The sequence below is a fragment of the Tripterygium wilfordii genome, chromosome 16, assembly GCF_013401445.1.
Source record: "Tripterygium wilfordii isolate XIE 37 chromosome 16, ASM1340144v1, whole genome shotgun sequence".
Lineage (NCBI taxonomy): Eukaryota > Viridiplantae > Streptophyta > Magnoliopsida > Celastrales > Celastraceae > Tripterygium > Tripterygium wilfordii.
Window position 1 is genome coordinate 10,587,796 of NC_052247.1, and position 27,316 is coordinate 10,615,111.

The 27,316-nt window shown below is 36.7% G+C and overlaps 2 protein-coding genes and 1 non-coding gene across 6 annotated transcripts; all 3 read right to left on the bottom strand.

Moving 5' to 3' along the window:
- Positions 1–5,170: 5,170 nt before the first annotated feature.
- Positions 5,171–11,567, bottom strand: LOC119980617 (S-adenosylmethionine carrier 1, chloroplastic/mitochondrial). Of its 4 annotated transcripts, none has more exons than XM_038823392.1 (10): positions 11,117–11,567; positions 10,511–10,636; positions 8,119–9,434; positions 7,887–8,005; positions 7,570–7,694; positions 7,296–7,395; positions 6,824–6,898; positions 6,599–6,682; positions 6,061–6,146; positions 5,171–5,536 (listed from the first exon to the last, which is right to left on the bottom strand). In XM_038823392.1, the coding sequence occupies exons 3-10, from the start codon at positions 9,368–9,370 to the stop codon at positions 5,515–5,517; spliced, it is 1,863 nt and encodes a 620-aa protein (XP_038679320.1). In that variant the 5' UTR covers positions 9,371–9,434; positions 10,511–10,636; positions 11,117–11,567; the 3' UTR covers positions 5,171–5,514. The 4 variants fall into 4 exon arrangements, with proteins under 4 accessions (XP_038679320.1, XP_038679319.1, XP_038679322.1 ...); XM_038823391.1 differs by having other exon boundaries at positions 5,171–5,787; positions 11,117–11,566; XM_038823394.1 differs by lacking the exons at positions 10,511–10,636; positions 11,117–11,567 and having other exon boundaries at positions 5,171–5,787; positions 8,119–8,971; positions 9,067–9,258.
- Positions 11,568–15,013: 3,446 nt separating this feature from the next.
- On the bottom strand, positions 15,014–15,087 carry TRNAV-CAC. The gene has a single exon. It is a non-coding gene; the product is annotated as a tRNA-Val (tRNA).
- Positions 15,088–15,441: 354 nt separating this feature from the next.
- On the bottom strand, positions 15,442–25,882 carry LOC119980453 (kinesin-like protein KIN-14J). Its single transcript, XM_038823151.1, has 22 exons — positions 25,580–25,882; positions 24,876–25,039; positions 24,625–24,779; positions 24,404–24,502; positions 22,449–22,704; positions 21,542–21,582; positions 21,321–21,404; positions 21,096–21,173; positions 20,875–20,967; positions 20,755–20,784; positions 19,863–20,204; positions 19,693–19,774; positions 19,482–19,577; positions 19,221–19,400; positions 19,016–19,122; positions 18,718–18,896; positions 18,398–18,562; positions 18,062–18,315; positions 17,726–17,889; positions 16,676–17,244; positions 15,869–15,978; positions 15,442–15,767 (listed from the first exon to the last, which is right to left on the bottom strand). The coding sequence occupies exons 2-22, from the start codon at positions 24,979–24,981 to the stop codon at positions 15,706–15,708; spliced, it is 3,252 nt and encodes a 1,083-aa protein (XP_038679079.1). The 5' UTR covers positions 24,982–25,039; positions 25,580–25,882; the 3' UTR covers positions 15,442–15,705.
- Between the last annotated feature and the right edge of the window lie 1,434 nt (positions 25,883–27,316).

Consider the following 27,316-nt stretch of genomic DNA (forward strand, 5'->3'; position numbering starts at 1 on the left):
GCTACTTAGCCATTATCAAGAAACACACTGTCCCGCTTAATTACTATGTAAGCACATTCGTGTTAACATTCATAGTCCGAGTAATCAACTTAAGCAATTGAATTCCAAAAACTCTCGAACAAATATATATGAAATACTCAATTCCAAAATAAAACATACTTTCCGTAATGCAATAATTGCATAAAAAAAAATAAACTTCTGAGAAAACTGAACAGTTAGAAGGCCTTCAATGCAAAATTCAAATAATAAAAACGCACCGATAATCGCAAGCAAAGAAACATAATCCACTTCGATGCCACATTAGCAGCACAAATACACAGAGAGAACACAATCTCAGTTCAATAAAAGGTAATATCTGTGAGGGCGGAATGGTTCAAAGAAACTGAAACAATGAAAACGAAAGATAAATTCGGAAGGCAAAGGATAGTGAGAGAAACCTTCAACGAGTCCGGTAAGAGAACCTTCAGTGACGCACGGCGAGTGTCTGCGAAGAAGTCTCGCCAAATTGAGAGGAACGGGCCGTCGACGTGAAGAAGATGGCGGCGCTCTATCGAAGACGGCGAAATGAAACAAATGGAGCAGTGGGGTTGGGGAGGGGAGTCAAAGGGTGAAGAAGAAGTCTTTAAAAAGGCTGCGCACCCGAAGTGAGAGGTGATGAAGAGAGAGAAGCGAAATATGCCTTCTCTTGCTTTATTTAATTAAATATTTATTTATTTATTTTTCTCGATTGTGAAAGCTGAAAAGGAAACATTGATGTCTGAGGCGGCTATTTGTCTTTTGTAATTGATAATATTGCAATATGGTGGGATTGAGGCATGTTAAGGTGTTGGTAATCGATTGAATTAGAGATATATATGTTCAATGTTCGATTTTAATGAGAAGCATATTTTTTAGTGATATTTCAAAAAAAAAACTTTAAGGGTATACAAGAGCCTCTAATACATACTTTGAATGCATATATCAATCAAATAGGGGTGTTCATTGTCTTCTTTTTTTTGACATAAAAATAATCGACCAATTTGGTTGATTATTGACGGTTTAGTCGATTTTTTCGGGGTTTTAGTCGGTCCTCACTAACATATATTTGACGATAACTGACTAATCGATTGAGGCAGTCGATCGGTTCTGTCCGAGCAGTTAAATTCAATCATCGAATTTTCCTTCTTTTAATATGCTAGTCAATTCTAAAGACCGTCTATTCCATGAGTGTTGTACAAATCAGTTAGAAAATGTCGTTCCAACTTATTCTACTATCATGGATCCAGCATGCAATGTCTGTCTACTGTTGGAATGTAGCTTATTTTAGGGAACTCATACATTGTTTCGCCATAGAATCACTATAGGTTCCGACATTGTTGCAAGTCTCAATGAAGTGTATGATATGTTGATGTAAATTGCTTTTGCCATCGAATTGTTGAAACTTCAGTGGTTGATATCATGGTGACATACATATATTACTTCTTCTTTTTTTGATAAGCAGCAAATATTATAGAAACAAACCAAAAGTATACAGAAGGGCATCAATGAGGATGGCCTTAGCCCAGGACCTTAAAATTTTTGAAAAATGTTAATACTAGTGTAGCCCAAAATACTAATACTAGTATAGATTCAAATCTCTAAGATCCCTTATGTAGAGTTCGCCCAAAACCTCGGTAGACTCAGGTATGCCATTGTCATAATCATATCCTGGAGTATTGATAGATGGTGGTAGTATACTATAGGATAGCATTACAAATATTCTGTTGATTGTTGAGCTATCACCCGAATGACTGCCTAGTTCAGCTATCACCCACCTAAGCAAATCATAGAGTTTTTTTTCCATATAGGGCTTCTGACGGATTTAAATACCACAATGACACTCCCATGTTTTTTTTACCGAAATGGCTTTTGACGTTGTTCATCAATATTTTTTTACACTAATGACGTTGTCCTCAATAGTGTCATAAGGTTTTAAAAATCAATACATTAATGACGCAGTTATCAATAGTGTCTTAAGGAAAATTATACGTTTCATACTATTGATGTTGTTATAAAGAGCATCAGAAATAACGCTCTTTGTGACGACGTCATTTCAGATCATATGATGACTTTTTTGGAATAGTGTCATCCCTTGAAGAATAACAAATGGGTCTCACATCATTTTCGCAACACATCAGACCTAAAACCCCTAAATCTAAACAGCCTCCCTTCGCCGCCACACTTACCCCCGTCCTCATTACTCTCTCCTCCACCGACAACTCCACCTTGTTGCCTCCGGTGACTCCACGTACGTTCCCCCGATGACTCTACCGTGCCTCCATCGTGCCTCAACCGTGGTTGAAGGATTTTGCCCTATCCTCTAGCGCCGAGCCACTCTCCAAACTGAGGTAAGAATTACTTGTTTCTTTCCTTTTGATTGGGTTTAGTTGTTGCGATTTTGTAAATTTGTGTGGATTTATGTGGAAATTTGTTTGGTAAGCATGTGGATTTAGGTATAGGTGAGTTTGGTATGAGTTGGAATGAATTTTGGTTCTACTATATTCAATGGATACGATTAGGTGTTGATATTCCTGGTAGAGTTAGGTTTTTGGGTCTTTCGATTTGGTTCAAGCATAGGAGTTCAATTTTTTGCAAATTTGAGTTTTTATTTGTGATGATATAGAGTAGTTGAAATGTTAATTTTGGTATGTTTTGGTGAAGGTAATAATAATGACACCATGGAATCAAAATATTTCATTCGGATTTTCTGATGAAAATGTTGCTGGCAGTTCATATCAGCAGGCAACTTTGGCATTGGCGGGGGCTAGGAGAGGTACTGCTTCTTTGAGGGATGCGGTTAATGATGCTGCTGAAGCTGTTGTCCACAACTAGTTCGCAACATGTCGCGACATTCTTGATGAGCTTGGCGAGGGACATCGTCTGGCTGATGTTACGACCCATGCTATTGTAGTTAGACCACCATGAGTACCTCGGCGTACACAAGGTCGAGGACGCGGACGTGGATGTGGAAGTGCTCTATTTGCTACCGATTTCACTATGCAACAATCACAGCTAACACAGGAAGCTCCAGCTCTAGGACCATCTACTACTCCTAGCACTTGGCCTCCACGCACTAGGAGCAGGACTGACATGTAAATCGCCTTGATTATGTTACTTAACATGTAGTTTGTTAATGAATTAGAAACTTCAATTGGTACGTGATTTTATATGATGCCATGTTGTTGATTAAATGTTACTCTACCGCTAGATTTTGGTTAGTATTTCTTACTTTACATGTTGCTTTATTTATGGTTGCTAAAAACTGCCTTGAGCTGTGTACTTCTTCTAACAATGACACCGTTAATAATAACATCATTGTTATTTCTTTAAATGACGCTATTACAAAAGGCATCATTAGTGTTCGTCCATTATTAACGTTGTCTATAACAATGTCGTTTGTAAAATATAAGGAAAATGTTATTGTAAAAATTGTCTCCTAATTGAAAAAACTATTATCTTTAGTGACGCTATTTGGAACAACGTCATTAAACATGGGAGTGCCATTGTGGTATTTAAAATTCGTCAAAAGCCCTATACGGAGAAAAAAACTCCAAATCATATGACATGCAACCATAAGTACTACATCGTCCTTTGATCAAGAAGATTTTACCAAATCTTCTTTTTTACGAGGATAGATCATGAGGTTTTAGTTGATCCAATCCTTTATTTTCTCTAAATATCTTGACAAATCATAATTGTAAGTATAAAGATTCGAATTTAAATCTTTTATAAAAAAATCCATCCATCTTTGTACCTTAATCAATTTTGTTACGATTTTCTCTAAGACTTCTCTCAAAAAAATCTAGTCACCTCTCTCGCGGGTAAATGATACATTTGGTCCCTCACAGATGGACTATATAACAACTCAGTCTCTCACATTTCAAACGTAACAATTTGGTCATTGATCTTTGTGACGTATAACATGGTCAGTTTTCATGTAAATTCAGTCAGTCAAATTGTTGGTCTGTCATAAAAAGTCAAAAATACTAATTTTTTTCAATTAATATTTGCCAACGTGGAATAGGGAAACAAAGGACAATGTGCATGATCTCGACGCATGGGAGCTCCAGCAGAGGATTGTGTGCCAATTATGAAAGATTTTGGATCAGGGAGCGAGGCAGACAAAGGTGTGACTAACGAGTGGCTGGACACATGTACTCGTCAAACCTGAATAATGGGTGGTACAGAAGGTCAAGCTTCTGGCCTAGAAGGGAGATTGTCTTGCCTAGATTCACCATCAAAGAGTTTGGGATGAAAAAAGAATAAATCCTGAGCTTTGTTCTCTTTTCTTTCTTCCATGATAGTAGATCTGGATCTATGCTTATTAGTTAGAAAAAATGATTTTTTTTGACTTTTTGTTGCCATGTCAGCGCATTGATTGACCGGATTTGCATGAAAATTGACCGTGTTACACGTCACAAAGATCAATGACCAAATTGTTATGTTTGAAATGTGAGAGACTGAGTTGTCACACAACCTATCTGCGAAGGACCAAATGTATCATTAACCCCCTCTCTCGCTTTCTTCCACCTCTCTAGTAATATTAGATCTATTATAATATACTTGCTATTGTGTTAAATAAGGTTTTGATTCAAGTTTTTTTCACTCAAAATCTAGATCTCATCATATGTCGAGACTTCTTGATCATCGACGATTTCTGGTGTGTTCTAACGACAAATATTTAGTGTACAATAATGTGGTTCCTAGATTTGGTGTATATCAATCTCTCTCGATGAAGGGAAAGTCAAGATTATTGATTCAGAACTATTTATTTTTTGTACTTTCGAAAGTATAATTAATAGATAACCCAAAAAAAATCCGAAGAACCCCCTACTTTAACTTTGTGCACTTTGACATAAAATCATTTGTCCGTCCCTATGTCTTGGCTTCACTCCTGGACATATACCATCTTTTGAGTGGTTATTTTTAAGAAATTCCATTTCTGCAGTCAGCACATTGTTGTCAATTCACTCAACCCCTAACTTCAAAAGATTAGTACCTACCATACAATAACCACACCTCAACAACTGGGATCACTGGAATCCCTGTTGTTGGGATAAATATCATTTTCGCAATAGAAATAAACAGGGAAAGGAGACCACTAAAGCATTCAAAAGTCCGGGAAAGAAACTGGTCTCAACACTATCTCCCATCAAGTATTCCTTTTTCTCATTATGAACTTTGATAGGTTACAACAATGAATCAGATCATCAGGAAAAACAACACTTTGCAATAGTACAATGCACAGCCAGTGGCAGCCGTGTGGTCTCAGTGACCTAAAAGTGAGCGAATACAGCCTAAGATATTGTGGGACAGACTTCTCATTCAGCCAAAACAACTGGCAAACCCAATACTTCACAGTTCACATTTCAGGCACAACTTCTAGTTCCGACGAAAAAGTTATTTCAATAGACACTTCTTCCTTATCTATAAGCTGGCATTAGCAAGGATTGGTTGAATTGAATCTTGATATGCCTCAGACTCCACACAATTGTGTTACCAGAGAGATATCAGTGAACTAGAAAAAAAAGAAAAAAAACTCTCTTTATGCTCATGTAAAAAAAATACAAATGAATGCTACCATGCAGCCTTTTTTGTTAGGATGGGGAAGGTAATGGTGTTGAATCAACTTCACTTTCCTTTTTGTACTTGATTCTTTGGTCATTAAGCGGTTGCATCTCCAAAGAAAATAAACTTTTTAAAAATTCATAAGATGAAAAGAAGAGCGCTCCTTGAGACATGTACATAATGAATCTTGGTATCAATCCCCTGACAAGATTAAACATCAAGCATGGTTAATAATATATAACAATCACGCGTTTTTTATTTACCTTAGTTAGGAGTTGAGTCACAAATGCCTAAGCTATAAATTAGGCAACACAGACAAATATTAAAGCAGGGATAAATGTCTAGGGCAAAAAAGAGTTTAAAACACTATCTAAGTCCACATTTTATTGTTTACCATGCAAAACATGACCTAAATGAGCCAATCATGGTTGGAGATGAAAACATGCAAACATAGAGCAAGTAAGCAACTAATACCTGTACAGACCCTTCAATCCTTCCCGTTTGCCTATTTCTTTAAGAGCATGGAAACAGTTATGATATCGGCTCATCGACCCAGGAACCTGAAAATGTGAGACCCATGAATAAAACTATACAATATACATGCTACCAGGTGAAACACGAAAACGGGGAAAATTAATTTAGCTAAACATAGACAACAGTGTACAACTTCTAATGAGGTCTAATTTTGGTTCTATGACATCCAATTTTTTGGTCACGATTTTCCAGGTGTCCTTATAACCCATGGTACCACTAGCCCACCTATAAACAGATGGGAGGAGTTCTGAAGTTTGAGCACATATGAAATGGAAATTTCTTACAGTTGAACCTCCATAGGCTTAGGGACTAGATAACATAACCTCCAAAAGGCTTAGGGACTAGATAACGAACTCCTCTACCTCTCTAAGAAAGCTTTCCAACTGCTCTAGTAAGCAAAAAAAACTTCAGGTACATGATTTCACAAATTGGACTTGGGATTATGTGAACAATCAAACAATGGAAGAAACTTACAAACCTGTGTTTGTAGTCTTGTCTTTACCACATCAAAAGGAGTTGTGAATAAAGAAGCAGTGGATCCTGCCATTCCTCCACAAACTAACTGTATAATTGTAAAACTTACGTTATCATATACAGTGACTACTGTCACTCAAAAAAAATTCTGGTTCCAGTACAATGAGGATGGTTGAAATACAACTTATAGAAAATAACCGAAAATGGGACAGGGCAGAGAAAAACTAACAGTTTGCAATGTGCTAGGTTGAGCATTAGATTTTTGTGATATCATCAACCTCTTCAAGCTTTCATAAGTGTAAAACTGCACATAGTGGTAAAGAACAAAGATGGCCTTGATGTAAGATGCTGAAGTCGAAAAGGATGATTAACAGAAGATACGCAAAGAAAGACGTATCTTTGCCACTCAAAACGCGTATTCCAAAGGTGTTAGAATCCATGTTTTGAACCGTTTTACCACTCAATATACACTCCCTCTATTTATCATTAAACCGAAGAGAATTTAGACTATAGTCCAATGTTTCCTCTTTGTCTCTCCTTCGTGTGCATGGTGCAAACCTCATCTTACCATAAAGCAATCAGATTACTAAATGAATAATAACTCAAGAAACCATTTTCCCCTTCCCCCTTTTTCACTTCTCACTTTGATTTTCAACTGGCATACCACGTGAACCCCATCTAGTATGTACAACAGACCTAACCTTGATGATTGAGTGGGGAACATTCCTACAGAGCACAGCTCCCCATCCAGCATATAATGAAGGCAAGCCGCCCTTTCCGATAATTCCAACAAGGGCATTCCTGCAAGGTCATTAATAAAACAACAGAACACTAACCCTTAGCGAAAGCTAAATTAATGGCTATAATGAAGAAGTTACAAGAACCTAACTAAAATAGGCAAATCCCTTTAACTACAGAATGCAAAAAAGACAGGCTATTCCAATAGGAAATAAAATAAGTGTGTTCTAAGTATACCAGCAGTTATTATAGCGGGCACCAATTTGCATCTGCTGCTTTATTCGCTCGCTAGGGGTAAAGATAAATGAAGTTGCAACGCTTGCACAACCACCAGCAATGCAATGAGCAACCGACTGGTGCTCCTGCACAAAAAAAGGAATGGGTAAGGTTTTCAAAACACAAATAAGCATTGCTGTAAAGAATATGAAAAGGCCCTAAACTATAGAGGGAATACATTGCCATAATGTTAGCTCATTGCCCCAAGGCCCACATTATAATAACGAATGAAAGGGGGGAAAAGAAGAAGAAACTGGCTAGATTATAGGCAAAACTACCTTGGGGAAAAAAGGAAGTAAAGCCCCTTTGGCTGATTCATATGTAAAAGTGTAAATAGCAGAGATAGGAGCAGAGGATGCAATATTGCTGGAAATTCCACGATAAAGTCCCATCATACCTGAAGTATAAAGAAGCTAAGTTATAATGTTAAGCAGAAGCCCCCTCATTTTTGAAAGAAGTTTTACAGACTTCAGGCAATAAAAATAAACTTCATTTGTCATAGTCTTTTACCTCTTTCAGAAACAATTGATTTTCCAACGTAACAGATGGACTTCTGCTCGGCGCGACAAGCTTGAATAACTGTCTTAACTGTGTCGATAGGATGCAGACAGAGGCTAACAAATACACCAGCCAATGCTCCAGAAAAAGCATGCTCTTGCTTAGCAAGAATGAAACGAGGTCTTTCACGCACTGACGGGTGAATATCAATACCATTTTTGCACACAGCGGCATACTTCTCAGGCTGTTGAATTTTTGTTTCAGGCAGCTCACCACCATCAATCTTATGTTTAGATTCTTCATGTGTACTCCCACATGAAGCTAAAACATTAATATGATAATCTGTGCAAAGACTAGAATTAGGCGTACATAAAAAACGAACATCTGCCTTAGTATCTACAGAATTGCAGAAATAATCCGAGTACAGAGAATGGGTAAGTCCTGCACTTGTTTCCACCCATGTGTTCTCACATGACAATGCTTCTTTTGACTTGAAAAAATCAGAATGGTGTTCAGGGCCTCCAACTGAACTGTAAGCAGGATTTCTATTATTTCCTGATATGCATCTCCCTACAATGCTGGAATTACCTCCAAGACTGCAGCAATCATGAGTTTTATTGTTTTCATTAGCCGAGATATTGACAGGATATTTTCGTCCAGCGGGAACCATTTCCTTCATCCACCCATATACTTTATCTAAGTTATGGGAGATCCCTATGCTTGCAAGTCCCTTTCCTTTCCAAGTTTCATCCGAAAATTCGGAGCAACTTCGCAGAAATCTCCAAGATAATGACTGAGTAAAAGCTTCACTAAAACATTCAACCACCAGCATCTTCTGCTTTACTTTAAGAAACTCAAATGTTGGCTGCACCATTGGTATAAAATGGTTAGTACTCTCTAAATCAAAGCAGAAATATTCACCATTAACAGAACTATGTGCCTTGCTAACTACTTTTCTACCCGGATTCTCCAGCGTAACCTTCTTTTGGCAGCTATTACCATCATAGTTCAGTTTTGTGTTTGGTTGAGTAACAGCTCGATCATTTGCACGATCCCATAGCTGGCCAAGTGCAAAGATCAGCTCAGCCGTGCTCAGTATTGCTGATGACTTGTGTTCAGATTTTATGTTGCTATGATGATTGCTATTAGAGGGAGTGGGGGTATATTCTTTATGGACAACCTCAAAGGATGCCCCCTCTACTTGGCTAAATCTGTATGCAATTGAAGGTTGATCGCCTCTAAAAGGTTTATTGCACTCAGACATTTTCTAATATCTTTCAGAAATTTTCATGAGACGTCAGGTAGAAAAGTCAATGGCTTGATCGAAACTGCAAGAAATTTGACAGAATGCATCAATGAACACAAGCTTACAGCTCAACAAAATAGTTAAAAATAATAATAACTGACATATCAAGTCACACGAAAAAAAAAGGTAATCCGTCCTGGTATATGCATGTAAAAGTATGTTAGAAATTTATTTTCAAAGCTATATGTGCAGTTCAAAATTCAAATCATTTAGTTTGTCAGAAACACAAATGAACCGAGTACGGAATCACATTTTTAAAATGTCAAAGAACCTAAGAATGAAAAGAAATGTATCGGTTCACTTTGATAGACACCTTTACTCAATAATAGCTCAATTAATCTGTCTCAAAAATGCAAAAATAGAAAAGAATTACAGCTGACAGTTAGAAACTTGATGAAACAACCATATCAAGCTAATTTTTACAATATTGAATCATGATTGAGCCAGAAAGTGGATGGTTGAACTTGAACATAATACATGATAGAGTTTATCTTTTTGAGTAAACTGAAGCAACACCCAAGAAAGCACAGTTTTCTTCCAAACTAGACGACAGAAGAATTTTTTTTTTTAAAATTAAGACTCAAAACAAAGGTAGAGAAAAACACATTGCATATTGATTTACCAGATTTATTTTCCGATAAATTGGAAGAAAAACAAAACTAATAGGGTAAATCACAGGATATCATCTTCAATTTCTCTTTCATAAAGGTTGTGTACCATTAGCAGTATGGCTGTTTGCTGACTTCCATATTTCTAATTTCTAGATTTGATTTGAAATGAAAACCTAGCATAGCACTGCAGTTAGAGGAGAAGTATCATCTATGTTAACAGTCTAATTTGATTCTGTAGACCACCCTTTTTACTAGTTACATGTATAGGCTTCTCTTTTATAAAAGAGATTCCCATCTTCTGCATTTTCCAAACCAACACACCTAGGAGTAGCAAATATCAGACACAACAAGCCACGAGGAAAGAGATTAATGTGGGAAAATAAAAAATAAAAAAAGAAGAAGGAAAAGGCGCTGTCTATGAAAAAGTAGAGTTAAAGCGCCTAAAAAATCCATTGACCAGGATATAGACTCCAACTATCAAACTTACCAGTTAATTATTATGTTACGCACATTGACTCAGAAGCAAGAGTATCCAGCTCCATTACATTACAGGAATCCAACAAACTGAGGAACAAGTCAATGTCGTATCAACTATCAAGTGCTTACAGGACTCCTGCAGTGGTCAGATAAAAGAGCACAACGTATAAAGGGAACCTTCAAAGTAAATAATTAATCCAAAACAAAACCAACAAGTACTTGTCATGTAAGATTACAATGTTGTTCGTTTCATCGTGTCATCGTTTCAACAAGTATTGCAAACAAAACAATCACATCTCGACTATTGCAAACAAGAACAAGAGAAACCTCTTTGAACTTCTAAATAGACATTTTATCAAACAGATTGTGATCTTAAGAATAAGTCCATCCAAAACAAAACCCACAAGTACTTGACATGTAAGATAACAATGTCGTTTGATTCAATAAGTATCGCTAAATGACAATAACATCAGGCCTATCGCAAAACAAATACAATCCTCTTTGTACTTCTGAATTAACAATTTCTCAAACAGATTGCGATCGCAAGAATCAAGTTCAATAGAAGAGAGCAATACAAATTTACAACACCATTTGTTGTGTTAGAGAGAACTGATACCTCGCAGAGACTCCTGGGTTCTGCCATTCATTTTCTCTAGACTCTCTCAGAAGGGGGAAAAAATTGGAGTAAAAAATCTTCTTCTTGAAGGAATATTTAGGGTTTTAATGTGGGTTTGTGGGGTTTATATAAAAATCGACCGTACTTAGCGTAAGTTCAAATTACAGTTGCTTTTCAACAGACCGTAGAATCAACTGTACTGCTAGAAATTGCGCGGAAAATTCTTCATGTGGCAGATTGTAATCAACGGCACTGCTAGAAATTGCGCGGAAAAGTCTTCTTGTGGCAGATTGTACCGTATCGTTTTCACCTTATGTGGGGCGTCAATTGATTATCTGCTGTTGAAGCCTGAAGGGACAGTGCGATGCACTAACTTGATTGGCGAATCTCTAAATCATGGCCATTGCTAAGGATCGATGATGGAGCGGATCAAGGCTCGTAGACTATAAGCGAAGCAGCGGATAATTTAGGATTTTCAGTGAAAGAAATCCACACCCATACAATTCAATTCAACTACATTGTTTGGGCAAAAAGGTACTTACCTTTTTATCCCTCAACTATGTGAGGCGAGTTTCATTTTCGTCCCATAGTTGAGGCGAGTTTCATTTTCGTCCCTTAATTATTGGAAAATATCATTTTCCTTCAAGTGAGACTGGGGTAAGAAAATGCTTACGTGGAATCTATATATGATATGACAAACAATAGGATGTCACATTGGATTTTTCCGTTGTCGGATTTATTCGAGGGACAAATGAAGTACTTTCCCATAGTTGGGGGATGAAAAAGGGAGAGAAAAAAGCTAAGGGACGAAAATGAAACCCGACCAATAATTGAGGGATGAAAAGTACCCTTTTGCCATATTTTTTTATCTGAGTCAACTATAGTGTCTGCTCTGAGATTCCCTTTCTCATGGATACATTGAAATTATTCCCACGAGTTTGTTCCTTCCATGTCCAACAAATAAGCTAAGCCCAACTTACCAAGTTTTGGGAAAATACCTAATTGATTTTAAATGGATCCTTATAAGGACGAATAAACCATACATCTTTTCTAACTCGGTAATGCTATAAACATACACAAATAAAGTGTACATAAACATAAATAACAAATGTGGCATGCCACATGTACACTTGACAAGGCAATTTCAAATATAATTAAAAAGAAGAAAAAATGGGCATCTACTTTTCTCTCACATCTTTTGTTTTTAACCGAAACTTCAAAACATTTTACCTCTCAAAATACATGTTAGATTTCCAAAAAATTACATATTCGGAATTAACATGTAAAAACTATTTCCAACAAAATCCATTGTTGATATGTTTCACCTGATGATTATTAATTACATTGTTCTCATGAACAATGTAATAAGATCTACAACAATTAAAACACGAATATTTATTACATTGTTTCCATCTCTTATTACATTGTTTTAGCTTCTCATTTATTGTTTAAGCATTTTATTACTTTATTTTAGTCTCTTATTACACTATCCATTCTTAATTACACTGTTTTCGTGAGTTGTGTAATGAGATCTGAAACAAATAAAACACGAATTCAGACTTCTATTACATTGTTTCAGGCTCTTATTAGAGGTCGATTTGATAATTTAAGAACCTACGACTACCACAGCTAGGGTCGACCAGATAATTTTTGGGGTTTTTATTCTTAAGGACAAAACTTAAAAGTTGTATTCCAACAAGGACAATCTTAAAAAGACTTTAGAAAAAAGGACAAAACTTATCAACTTATCAAAATACCCTCCCTCCTCCTCCTTCTTCCTCCTTTCTTCTTCTTCCTCCTCCTTCCTTTAGCCACCATATCGGAAGTTGGTCGTCCGACCATCATTTTTGACGAATAAACTATCAAAATGAAGCTCTAGGTCAGCCCGATCAAAGCCCAGTCATCACCAATTGTAGAAAATCACTCGAGTTGCCGAAAAACTTCGTGAAATCATGACCACCGTTTGAAAAAGAGCTAGATCCGGTCAATACGGCCAACGCCGGCGACCATCAACACCTCCAATCAACTCCACAGACCAAGGCGCATCACCTTTGAGGTTTTATTGTTTTTTCGAACTTCTTTTTTCCATTTGAAATCGGATATGAATCTGCAGATATTATATCTGTTTTGTATCTGTCAATATTATATATGTTTTGTATCTGTCAATATTCTTCTGAAATCGAATATGAATCTGCATATATTATATCTGTTCTGATATGTTATCAGTTTTGGTCATTTTAGAAATTCAAACAGATAACATTTCATTAAAAACAGATAACATTTAACAAAACATATAACATTATGACAGATATCAAATTAATCGAAACAGATAACATATCATCTGCAGTCTGCAAATCTCACATCAGAACCGAAAAACCACAAAAATCACCACAGAAACTGCCTAAAATAGTGATGTGATGACAGATCGAAGGAAAACAACAAGATCTACAAGTCTCGTGGTGAGTATGAGTAGATCTAGTTCGAACACAACAAAAATCCGGATGAAAAATCACTAAAAAATGTCATAGAACTCTCAAATAAGTCACAAGGGGCGGAGAAGAAGCTTCCGACAACGAAAGCTTTGGTCTAAGATGAATCATGTGCAGGAGGCATGTGCCATGTTTGAGGATGAAGATAAGGATATTTTAGATAATAAAACCATATGTTTTGACTTTTTGTCTTTCTTGGAATATTAGTTCAAATTACATAAAGTTTATGAAATAAGACTTTTAAGAGTGTCCTTGTTGGAACAAAACTTTCCAATGAAAGACTTATGCTTAATTTTCCCATAATTTTTTAGAGGTCTATGACCCCACCCGATAACCCTGTTAAAATAATCCGGGTTATCGGGTTTCAAATCACCGGGTTATAAGGGCTACTAGGTTCGGACCGGGTTTAACCTAATAACCCGATTGAAATTTTCTTTCAATTACAAACTTATTCTTATTATATGGTTTCTATGTGTGCATTTATAACTAGTTTCAATGTAGTTCTCCTTATGTTTTTGTCGATGTGGGAACAGAAATAGAATTTGTTTTTGCGTGTAATATACCCAAAAAAAACAAAGAAGAATGTCCTGCAACTTCATAGTTTGATGTGTTCACATTATCCATGAATATATTGGCTTCCTCAATTCCTGGTATAGCATTCATGCCTATTCTCTTATGGGTGATCTGAAGCCTTTTGTCATCCATGATAGTTTTCTTGTGGATAGCCTTCTTCTTTCTCCTCATGATACCCTTCTGTATTCATCTCTGTCTTAGGGTTTTTGGTGGCTATAGAGAGACGATTTGGGGGAGAAGATAAGAAAAGAGAGAGAAGGGGACTGCTTTAGGTGGCGCCTTGGCACTGAGAAGCCTTAGCTCGCTAATAAGCGAAAGAGAAGAATACTGACTTGACCTTCAACTTGCTTGTGTCACAACAGGTGAGAGAGATGTGAGATGGAAGCACATAAAAAAAGCTATAATGCGAAAATCTTGAAAAAAAAAATCCGAAACCCGACTCTATTAACAATTGATTGGGCCGGGTTTGACCCGGACTGATAAAAAAGACTTCGGGTCTAGTCGATAAGTTCCGAGTCGAACCGGGTTTAGAGGCCCGGTGTACACCCCTAACCAAAGCAGTCCCCCACTTTACCATGCTTGGTAGGCGGAAACAACCTAAAGTACAAAAAAAAAAAAAAAAAAAAGTGAAAACATCGGGTTTGACCCGGACTGATAAAAAAGACTTCGGGTCTAGTCGATAAGTTCCGAGTCGAACCGGGTTTAGAGGCCCGGTGTACACCCCTAACCAAAGCAGTCCCCCACTTTACCATGCTTGGTAGGCGGAATCAACCTAAAGTTGAAAAAAAAAAAAAAAAAAAGTGAAAACATTTTAATATATAAAAAAAAAGAAGATTGTCTGAGCCCGGGTTCGAACCGGGGACCTCTAGTGTGTGAGACTAGCGTGATAACCAACTACACCACCCAGACAAGTTGATACACGTCTTTTCAAGTTGACAATATTTGAGTTGATTCTCCAAGTTCAGAAACAAATCCCTTTTTCTCAAGAAAAAGACGACCATTCCAAAGTTGTTGCGGAAATAAATTATGGTGGCTTGAATTATGTCAAATGATGAAATTTTGAAAAAAACCACAACTTAAGGGTCCTTGAGAATGAATTGTTTGGAACATATCTAACCAATTGTGGGATATGAACACTAGGCAGAACACAAACATCAACAACCAAAACAAAAAATTACTTAGGTCAGCAACTCAAGTTTCAATTTTACCAGTCGAGTCTGCAGTCGCGAATGGCTGCTTGGAACAATGAGAAATCCAGTCTTAAAGAGGCAGAATCACCAAAAGGAGAAGAACTACTGCTAATTCAATACTATTTCAAAGTACCATCAACTAGAGCACCATATTGTTATAATTACATTGCTTTCATACATAATTAACAAAATAACAACTTTCCAATCATCCTTTCTATTAACGGTCTCTGATGAGATAAATGAAGTAAAGACTGGATTAGAGGTGAAAATAGTGTAGTTAGGAGCTAAAAACTAGACTTCTTCCAAGAATTCTATTACCAACCCAAGTGCCTTTGATTTACTGCCATCTTTTGAGAGATTTGGTCAGAGAGGAACTTCTGGGTGTAGTTTTCCTCAAACCTGATACATGTCGAGGAAACGGAATTGAAGAAATTTAAAAAATGATGACAACATATAACTGCTGTAGGTCAATTAATAAAATGATATTTATATTCACATACTTGATGGAACCTTGGATGAAGAGGCCCTTGTTGAGGACAATCGAGAAGGCTGTGTTTGTACACCCTTTTGCGGAGGCTTTGGAAGTTTCGAAGGATCATGGGGCCTGCATCTAATCAACAGAATATAAAGGTGTCAGATTTTTATTAAGTAACGTAGTTCAATGACAACAACCAAATTCTAACATAGAATCTTCAAAATTGAGCATGTAAGTGCCATGCAGGTAAAACAAAGCACCAGAATTATGAAAGTATGTAACATAACAGGGCTAGGCATAGCAGGTACATGTCGAAAAACCACAATATTACGGAATTTTTAAGGAGACGAATGAATTCCAGTATAAAGAAATGAGAGAAACAAATTCTCATCAGCAAAAGCAAAAGGCATGCAATTAAACTCGGATTTCTTCATTGAAGGTGAAATTACAAATTCATAGAACACTTCAACACTTTTGCTGGTTAAGAAAAAAGTCTCTCCAAAGCAAATTGTATGATATGCATTCACACAAATGCACACGCAAAACACAGTTACAGATGCATAGATTTTTTGGCTAATATCCTGAACTTGAAAGATATGAAATACGATCACCGGTAAAGATCTTCAAAAAAGGAAGAATTGTTGTCTCGTAAGGGCAAAGTTTGTTACTAGGGCCATTGTCAGAAATCTCTGCTGCATATGCAGCAGGTGACACAAATTTATGCTTGAACAAGCATTGGAGCACATGTCAGAACACTATGTGACTAATGGCTCAAACCATTTATTAAGTTTGAGCAGAGAATAAAACCTTAAGAAACTCAAAGGGCACTCACTTCTCTGTGTTTTCAGCTTTCTCAGCTGGCTTTGCAGTCTCCGGGAAAAGAATGAACTCCACCACACTGCTTATTGAACCATCAGTTTCAGTCCCCATTGAAAGACCACCGTCTGATATGTCACTCAATCTCTCATCAGAATCTGCATCCCCAAAGCCAAGGAGTTCAATGTCTTCAGTGGAAGTCTGACCTACATCTCCTTCTACAACCTTTGACCGAAGTAAAACTTCCGGAGCTCTAAAGTCATCCATAGACTTCGAATGGGAAAGAGATTCCTTTTGATGTTTAAAGCCATTCATCGGCTGCTGAGAATTAGCCTCAGAATGCTTATCACTATACTCTGAGCAGTTGTCCATATAGGAAGCTGCTTTCTCACTGGGCCCCAAGCCTTTACCTCCCAATCGTCGGGTTTGTCCAGGAGTTCCTACAGACTGCCTTCTTGGTGAGGAAGATCCATACCTAAGTGAATTCATACTATGCTTAACACCATTGCCATTAGCCTTAGGCAGCAGCAGCAGCCGATCGATCTCTTCGTCCTTCCTTGAAACTGTGTCTTTGAGGAATGCAACCTGCTATATCAACTAGGAGTTAGAAATAATAAATCGAAACCGGAATGAAGTTTTCAATGTCAAAACAAAAACTCAAGGTTAATTAGTGGTCGCTATTTTGCCTCTAACAATTTACCACATCTTATTTCCGAGACTCAAATGGATTGAATAGAAAATGGCATCAACCAAGAAAGTAACTCTTATAGGTATTTTTCGTCATGTAGACCAAGTTTGTTGAAGTGGACTGAAGTAAGAGAGTAAAAAAGGCATAATAATGTTCACATTCAAATTTTACCCATTAATGAAATGGAGACTTTTTTTGCAAATAGGCACACAAATGAAAATACGAGGTAAGAATTTGTTTCTGTTGATGCATGCACAATACGCAGCCAAACATATTAAGAATTTTCATTAAGCTTACTGGACAATTGAACTATGTAGACATCCACATAGGGGCATATTTGGATCTAGAAACCACACCAGATATTAGAAATCCTACAACCTGCTCCATAAGTTCTTTAATTTCTCTTCCTTCTTTGTTGCTTCGAGCCGCGCCTAACTCAACACCAGAAACCCTCTCGGCAAATTTTAAAGTACTTATTGTCTCTGAATAAGAATCGATATCGGGGTTTAGCTGCAGAAACATAAGGGTCTTTGCTTGACCACCTATCAACATGAAAAAAAGAGAGAAGAAAACTCCTCACATCAATTCATAAACTAAAAAGGAGTAAATAATCTCCTTCATAATAGAACTAATATGATCAACTTTGAGCTTTTACAATACATCATAGAATGCAAGTGACAATGCCATCAAAATTTAAAATACACAAAGTAATACCTAATGAACTCTGCAGTAGTTGGGTCAATTTGCTATTTCTGTAAGGCACGTGTGCACTCTTTTGTGCAAGAGCAAATATGACATCTCCAAGAGCTGATAGTGATTTATTAATATGCTGTGCCTCTCGCAACCTATCTCCAGTTGCTTCAGACCTATCCACTCTTTCACTGCCAGCAAGATCTACCAAATTTAGACAACCTCGCAACACTGAACCATTCTTTAAGTCCGAGCCACGAACATGAACAGTAAGAACACTGCAAAACACAATATAACAGAATGAAGACTAACAAACTGGGAAAAACAAGTGACAGTCAAAATGAGTACTCAAAATGAGACCTGTGAGATCTACTACTTCTTTCATTTAGAGCAGTTGCTCCAACAGCCCGATTCATCAACCCAATGTTCATCAATTCCAACACATCATTTGTAGATTTAACAGGGTGCATGCTTGCATCGGGGACAGCTAACCCATTTGGTTGAGTTGAATTCCAAATCCCAAGTGTGTGCAAGTTAAAGGAAAAAAAAAATGTAAAGTGGCACATTGTCATAGCATTACTTGAATCAATCATTTCATAAAAGAAGAGAAAATGAAAAAAAGATAACAAAGGACGAGCATCATTCTAGGTCAAGTCAAGCCACAAAGCAACGAAGGATATCTCTTTTGAGGACCATCACTTGAGAGCAGATCTCGCACTTGTTCATTGTAAATCTCTACCATCTGTACACCAACTTCATATAAGATAGAACTTTGTCGGCTTTCAGAGATAAGGAAGAGATCATGTAGTGCTCGATAGTTAACACCCCATTTTTCTTTCAATGACATGTTTGGTCCACTCTGTGAAAAAATTGTAAAAAAGAAAAACAAACACACACGACAAAGGAGTTAATTGAAAATTTTCCTACCTATAATAGTTTGTGTATTTAAAGCAAAAAAGAGCAAACATAAGTTGATACCATTGTATAAGTCTTCCCTGAGCCAGTTTGACCATACGCAAATATGCAAACATTGTACCCATCAAGCACAGAGCGAATTAATGGTTGAGTGTCTAAAAACACCTCCTCTGCAAATATAGGGGATAAAAGTGTTTAAGAAACAGAATTTGGATAAGAAAAAAAGAAGAGAACATGCAATTAGTTTGACAAGGTTAGAAACAATAACCTTGAGTTGATTCTGGACCAAACACTTTGTTGAACTTGAAAACTCTATGGCTATCTTTCACTTGCTTGGAGGGATTGGCGACAACCAATTCACCATTTTCACCCCTGTATTCTATTGTTGTCTGCTTTTTATTCTGACCCCGAAGGAATGGTCTTATCCGGCAATATACTCTAATATTTCCTATCCAAAGTGAAGAAAAATCCATAAGCCAACAACCAACAAATTCATCCAAACAGAACAATATTACTCTGAGTTACATACCTTTCAAATCTTGGACCTCATTGTACAATTTTCTGTTTTCTGCGAGAACTGCATGAAAATTTTCAGCAGCATCTGCTAATGCCTTAAGTTTTAATCCTATTCACGTAATAAAAGGTATAGATAATTAGTTTACACAACCCGTCCGTCAAAGATACATATTTTGATTTTAAATTACACGAAACCAACTATGAAGATCAGCCCCCAATCCTACCAAAATAATTAAAGTCCTCTGCATAAGTCCTTTTCGCCTTCAAGACTTCATGTTTTGTAGATTCGGAAGCTGCCCTCAATTCCTAAAAGAACCATCATATATTAAACACAATGCCATAAGCCTAAGCATCAATGCATTCTGAGTTTTAGAACGTGGAAAGGGGAACAAACCTGCAATGCTTTAAATTGATGATCAATGAAGCTTTGATAGGTCTGCTCTTTCTTTTTCCATCTCCGATATTTAGATTCAGAAAAAGACTCAAGTTCTTTCACCTTTTCCCTCGAGTCTGTTAGGAACCATTCAAGCTCCTTTAGCTTATTCTCCAACTCTTCTTTAGTTCCCTTAGCCTGTGCTTCCACTTGCAAGCAATGTCTTTCATGTGTTGCTTTGTCCATTTCTAGCTCTTTTTTGAGTGATGATATCTCAATATCGCAATTATTTTTCTCTGTCTTTAATCTAAGTAAATCCTGCTCCTCTTGTTTTTCTTTCTGCTCTATATTGGTTTTTTCAATCTGCAATATACAAACAGAACACAATCAATAAAACATAACCTAACACAGTAGTCCTATGTAATGAGATTTCTTCCATTATCATTAAAGGAAGAAACAACATACTCCTGTTAACCCTTACTTGATTCAATTTTCAGTTTAAGGTAAACCACCTTAGCAAATATTAAAATAATTCATTACCAATTCACTACATTTGATTAATCATCCAAACATATAACTTGCTTACAGTACAGGCACACAAATACAGCCAAGCTCAAACCACAAAGTACAGACATGACCAAGTAATACAACCAAACAATTCAATCAATTCATTGTTTCTTTTAAATTGGACCTGTGGGCTTAAAATATTTTACCCTCAATCTAGTAGCATTGTATTTCATAAAAATTATGTAGTTCACCATATTGAGCAGCCAACCACGTCAACATTAAACCCAGAAGTTTAGAGATATTTTGAACCAGAATGACATCTAATGTGAAAAGATGAAAATTTAAGACAAGGTATACAGTAAAAACAATAATTAGAAATAAGAAACTCAAAGATTGGGAATTAAACCTTCAGCCGCTGTAGCTGTTTTATGGCAACCTGTAGTAAATTAAGAAAAGAGATAGAAATCAATTAGATGCACTTGGTAAAGAACAGACACATGCCTCTCCAAACAATTAGTTAAACTACCTCATTTTCTTCTGTAGTCCCTGTTGCAAGGGTCTCAAGTACTTTTATTTTGAATCGGTACTTCTCCTCACGAGCCTTATAAAGATTGTTTTGCTGCACAACAATGGAATACTTAATATTAGCAAGAATTATAAATATTCATGAGCAAACATATAACGAATATGTACAACTATAGAAAGAGGGACTGTGGAGGGGGAGGGGGTTTTCCTAAATCACATTACATTTTTTAAGTTCTCTGCTTGAAGTGACATTCGTTGCTCAATGATTTGCACAACCTTTCTCAATATAATTGCCATATTCTGTTCAGAAGAAGAAGAAGAAGAAACCCTTAGTTAGAGGTACATTGCAAAGGACCATATAGAAAATTTAAAAACGATAATGAAAATCTATGAATTCATGCAAGCATAAGCAGCATGACTGACTGTAGACATCTCTCACTCCCATACCTGAGTGACATCTTCATTTTTTTGTTCAATCCTCTCATCCAAAATCTTATTCATTACCCTGAACAATGATTGAGTTGAGGCATCCTGCATAAGAATTAGCCAAAAAATATAACAGAAGCTCCAAACTGTGAGTTGACATAGAAAAGAAAATCAATATTGATACTGCAACATTGATGCTCAAACACAAAGAAGCTCGTAGTCGTAGAAGAGCGGGTGCTTACATCTAAAGCATTTGATTTCACCAATTCCAAAATCTTTGCATCTGAAATAATGTTAAGACCAAATTTAAATACCAATAACGGAGAATTAAAGATAAATAGTAAAACATAAATTGTATAGAGCTAATAACACAATACTAAAAAACTCAATACTATCTATTTACCTCATATAATGGGTGGACAATACTGACTTAGCACATTTAATGAAAGGACTTTCAACCGTGAAATTTTACGATTTTCTCGTAGGATAAATACCACGGTATTTTCAATGCTAGTATAAAAGGGGTACAAAACAGAGGATGAATACAGTAAATTATTGTCTGTAATCAAATTCTCCAGATTGTTAAGATAAAAAACTAAAGAGAGGTTGAAATTAGTAGAAACAAAAAAAGATCAGTTAACACATGGTGGAAAATTATCCATGGCTCTAATTTTTTATGAATTTTTGGCGGTTCAAGAATGAAGCATGCAGTGCAGTCCATGCTACTTTGATTGAAAGAAAGAACCCCAACAACACACATACAATATATAAACAAGAACCATGGTCTTTCCTCTCCAGTCTCCCCAGCCAATCATAATCATGTTTCTGAGAGGAGAGCACTGGGGAAGTCACAAATTTACGCCCAGTCAACAAATGAGACATTATGAAAAAAAAAATACTTGGCTTAGTAAAAAGCTTAAATCATGTCAATTCAAGAGGGAGGTCCATTCAATAACTTAACAAGTCTTTTGCACTTACCCTGCCCAGAACAGAATACTTATTAAACTATCACTATGAATTAGTAAAGACTGGCAGAGTAAAGACATCTTAAAAATGGTATTTATGATGCATGACATGGGGGAATGATATCCCTACTTTATACAATATAAGTTCTTTCCTTGTCATTTAGAGAAGGTTAATAAATCATACCAGATGCAAAAGAGGCGTGGGAGCCGTGTTGGAATTTGTTATCTGTTGAAGACCTTTGTCTGACTTCTCCATTTGTGAAATAATATTCACCACATGTTGATAAATTGCCCTGAGAACAAGTAATCTCCTCGGGAAATTCTCTCCCCGAAAGATTCCATCTTTTTCTTGAATGATTATGGAAGCCCTCTTCCTCAACATAATTTTTAAAACATGATCTAAGTGCCCTAAGGCATCGGAAAACTGGCACCATATGTCCCTGCACAGTGAATCAAATTTCTTATTGGGTAAGTTAGGAAAAATTAAGGGCTACATAGAAGTAAAAGGACACATTTCTGAATAGTTATCATGTAAGTCAACTTCAGGCAGTTTAACGCTGTGACAATCTAACGCCAAGCAATTGTTCTTTTCAGTCTCAATGGTGAAGTTTTGAATCTCACTTAAATATAAACACTTTTTTTTTGGTTTCTGTTGGGTTTTTTATTTGTATTTGTTAGAAAATATTATTATGATTTAGTTTCCTAGTTTATGCTGATTTAGGTTCTTATGGTGTTTCCTTTTTATAAATTTCCTTAGTCTCTAGGTTTAATTTTGACTCTATTCCCCTATATAAGAGCTATCTTTGTACTACACAATATATCAAACAAATATTATCAACCTTGGTGACCTTTTGAGGGCGGTGGCAGACTGGCAGTACCATCAATATTATTGTTTTCTCCTTTTCGATATTAATATTATGGATTGCAGCAATTTTTGTCGAAACCTTAGTTTTCTCAGTCCTTCTGCCGCTGTGCAATCACCAGCAGTGTGTCCATCCTTGGTTCGGCCGTGCATCAACTCCAGTGGCCGTGATTCTCGACCAATCCTTTTGTTTCAAAACAATTTGCTACTTATTCATCTCAGTCGCTGATCTGTCGCAAGTATGTTTGTGATTCTGCAGCTCTTGTATGCTGTCATATTATGTCTCCTTTCACAAAGCAATGGCATCCTCCGCCATTAATTTTCCAATCGTTTTTTGTGAGTCTTATGGTTCTTGAAAGATTTGCAGTCTTCTTTTTTCCGTAGGTGTTAAGTATCGATTCGCACTTTGAAGGTTTTACTACATATGCAGTCCATAGAGACTTTTTCGTACACTCAATGATTTGTTTGGAGCTCAATTGACACTTACATTCTTGTATTGCTGGTGCATTCAATCAACAACCATTAGTTATTCTCTTCTTGAAGTAAAAGATTTATGTTTGCAAACTCAATATTGTGCTACCATTTCGAGTTTGAGAAGGGGTGTTAGAATATATTATTATGATTTAGTTTACTAGTTTATGTTAGATTTAGGTCCTTATGGTGTTTCCTTGATTTATAAATTTCCTTGGTCTCTAGGTTTGACTTTGCCTCTATTCCCCTATATAAGGGCTATTTTTGTACTACGCAATAATCAAACCAATATTATCAACCTTTTATTTAACAATATTTACAGAGTACCAGACAATGGTGACCAAAACTAACATTTTTCTATTTACTATGGTACTTCGGTTTGGCCTAAGGGAAGTTGTTCAGTTTAAAACTCTCCAAAACTGAAAACGATTGATCCAGCTTGCAAGATTTTTATAAATTGGCATTATGAGAATACAATAGCTGATGACTGTTCGATCTTGTACTCGATAAGCACTTTGGATGGTGGAAATAAGTGCCAGGAACACACCTTCTAGGAGTCTTCCTTTCTCTTAGTAGAAAAAACAAAAAAAAGAAGAAGAAGAAGAAGAAGAAAGGAACTATATTACTCACAAAAACATGAAAAAGATAAATAGAAACGACCAACACAATCCATGCAGATCTTATCTAAGCTTAAAGCAGCCCAGGGCATAGTGTAGGGTGATGCACTAGAATGTATGCCTAGGTAGCTGTAGCGGGTTCAAACACTATTCAAGCTATAATTGCTTTATAAAGGAAACATTTGATACCTGCTCTAGGTCTGAGAGCTCAAACCTGGGCAATCCCATTTCATCCACAGCCACCAGAAATCTTTTCACATTTTCTGCACCACCCTCGAAAGTAACTCCCTAGAGAAGAAAAACATATGCTCAGAATTAAATTGAAGCATTTAAAACCAAACTTCTCATACAGAAGTACAATTAAAATGACAGCATTCAAATAAACTGATAAATCAACACAAAAGACCAACCATTTCAACTGAACCAGGACTCAGCTCATTCAGAATGCTACACAAGACAGTGCCATCAATCAAGCTAGCTCTCAACCCCTCCTCTGTGGCTTCCAACGGAATATCCAAATGAGGGAGCATGTAAATTAACCACTCAGCCAATGATTGGATTTCACCTAAAGGTTAACCAAAACTTAAAAGGTAAAACACTAAGGATACTGAAGTAAAGATCATGACAATTGCGTGTGTTAAAGGAGATGAACATTTCGTACCATCAGCAATTCTTTCATGCCTATGTGGTTGCATAACTTCTAAACCGAACGTGCCATTAGAGCTCTCATATACTCCGTTCTCTGGGTTGTGCCGTTCAAACTCCATGTTCACAGTCAGAAACCTCCAAATTGTTCTTTTCTTGATATTAGCTATGAACACTACCCTACAAGTGCACAATATCAATGGTATTAGCACAAGTAACAGAGCAAAAGTAACCAAAGCTTGCTAGTATCACAAAATGTTTCGGATACACGTCTTTGTGCAAGATCACAAATTCCTTTCTTCTGCTACACTTTACCAAATAAACATTACCCAGCTAAACATAATTCAATCACCTAACTGAGCTGGGTCCAATGTTCCACTATATCAATAAAAAAATTAAAAAAAAAAACCCAAGGCCAAAAAATCACAATTTCAGTTTCTTTTGTTCAAAAAAAAGGCGAAAATTCGCTGCACTTTGCTCCAGCTTCTCAGCTGGATATCCATCAGAGTATATAATTTAAAATGCCAAAGAAAAATAGGGCGAAATATTTAAAAAGCGAAAATTCCATGCATTAACGACATGAAATCCACATTATTAACAAAATTAAAAAATACTGAACAGAAAATCACAATTTCGCCCGCAGATCCACCCAAGAACCCTCGGTTTTGGGCGACAATAACGTGGAGGGACAAAATGTGGCTGAAATAAAGAACCACAAACCTGAAAAACCATGACAGGAGCTCAACCAGTGAGATCTTGACGACTCAAAACAGATTCGAAACCAAGAAAATTAAAATCCCGGGAAACAAAACACGACGAAACTTGTTCTCGATCGACCAGGCTCAGATTCCTTAGAGATGCCGTTACGACACAGTTCTATCTTCTCGCCACAATCCAGTCATTTCGGAAACAAAAAGGCAAAGGGAGAAGAGAAAAAGATGGGGATGCTGTTTTGTTTGTTGTTGTCGTTGGGAAATGGTGTCTGTCAAACCGACGTGCGGGCTTGCGTAGGTTAGAGAATAGGGATCTTGTTTTTTTTTTCTTTTTTGTTATTTTATTTTAAAAAATACAGATACCGTTTCTTACTCTGATTTTAATAACATTTTCTGTGGACCCCATCCACTGATTTTGGAGTAGGTTCCCGCCTTATATCCATTTGTTAATCCATTTACGATATTTGAAATTAGCTTGTAGAAAAACAAAGCGTGAACGTGTTTTATTTAAATGCTTCGGTTCTAATTAGAGGCTGGTGTGTGTAGGGGCAAAAAACCGCCCGAGCCTAGCAACTGCCAAAAGCCCATCAAGGGCCCGAAACCAGAACCTAAACCAGACAACTTAAATCGAAGGCTTGTGCCTTTGACTGTCGAAGATCTCGGACACGATTGTCGTGGCTGAGGTTGAAGTCGAACAACCTAGTTACGACTTTATCATCTCATTAGTTAAGTGCTCCCATCACTTTGATTTCTGGTCCTTTGACGTATGTGGATTTGATAGGAACGTGCTACAGAGATGAACCAAATCAACTCATCTCTGACATAAGAAGATATCCCCAACTTTCCCTCTAACAAGTAGAGGTACAAATAGAGTAATCCCTGACACATGAAGCTATCCCGCGTCTTGTCATAGAGTAGCGTCAGAGTAGTTTTGAAGGAAAAAAATGACCCTCCCCTAATGGCAATCTACCTCAAGATCGAACGATCTCGATGAAGACATGTGTCCCATAGTCCACAGAATAAATAGAGGAGTCTCATCAAATGTAAGGATCTTTTCTCCTCTCACTTGAACTCTCTCTCTCTCGAGAACTATTGCCAGCAAGCTCTCCTCGACAAGGACTCTTCGACACAATCATCAACCTCATTATTTGCTTAAATTCTAGATCATTTACTATTGCCTACTTCAATATATGGTTACTTATCATTGAAAGCCTTCGATTATCGTACTAACTTGAGCATCGGAGTATCTGTGACAGGTACCACACCGGTGCTTAAATCTTACCTTGATCCTTCTGTCCAGATTACAGGTTGCTGGTGGCCCAATGATACATTTTATTGTAGATTTTACCCTCTACAGTGGGTGTCACTATCATGAATTTTTTAAGGATAAGTATAAAATTCGCCCATGGACTTTACTTTTTGGTTCACAAAAAGTCTCTAAACTTTATTTTGGATCTAAAAATCCCTTACACTTGTAAAAATGGTATATGTTAGCCCTTCTGTCAAACATCCGTTAAAAAATGCTTATTAAAAAATGTTGATGTGGACTCTAATATCTTATGTGGCTTTGATTTGAAAAAAAAATGATGTGTAAACGACATGTCACTTAAATCAAAATACCTATTAAATTAAAAGAACCTAAATTAAATATCAAAAAATTGTATCAAATTATAAAATCTAAATTAAAATTTTAAAACCTAACTATGTTCTCTCTCCCTCTCTCTTCTTCCTCATCCCCCCCATC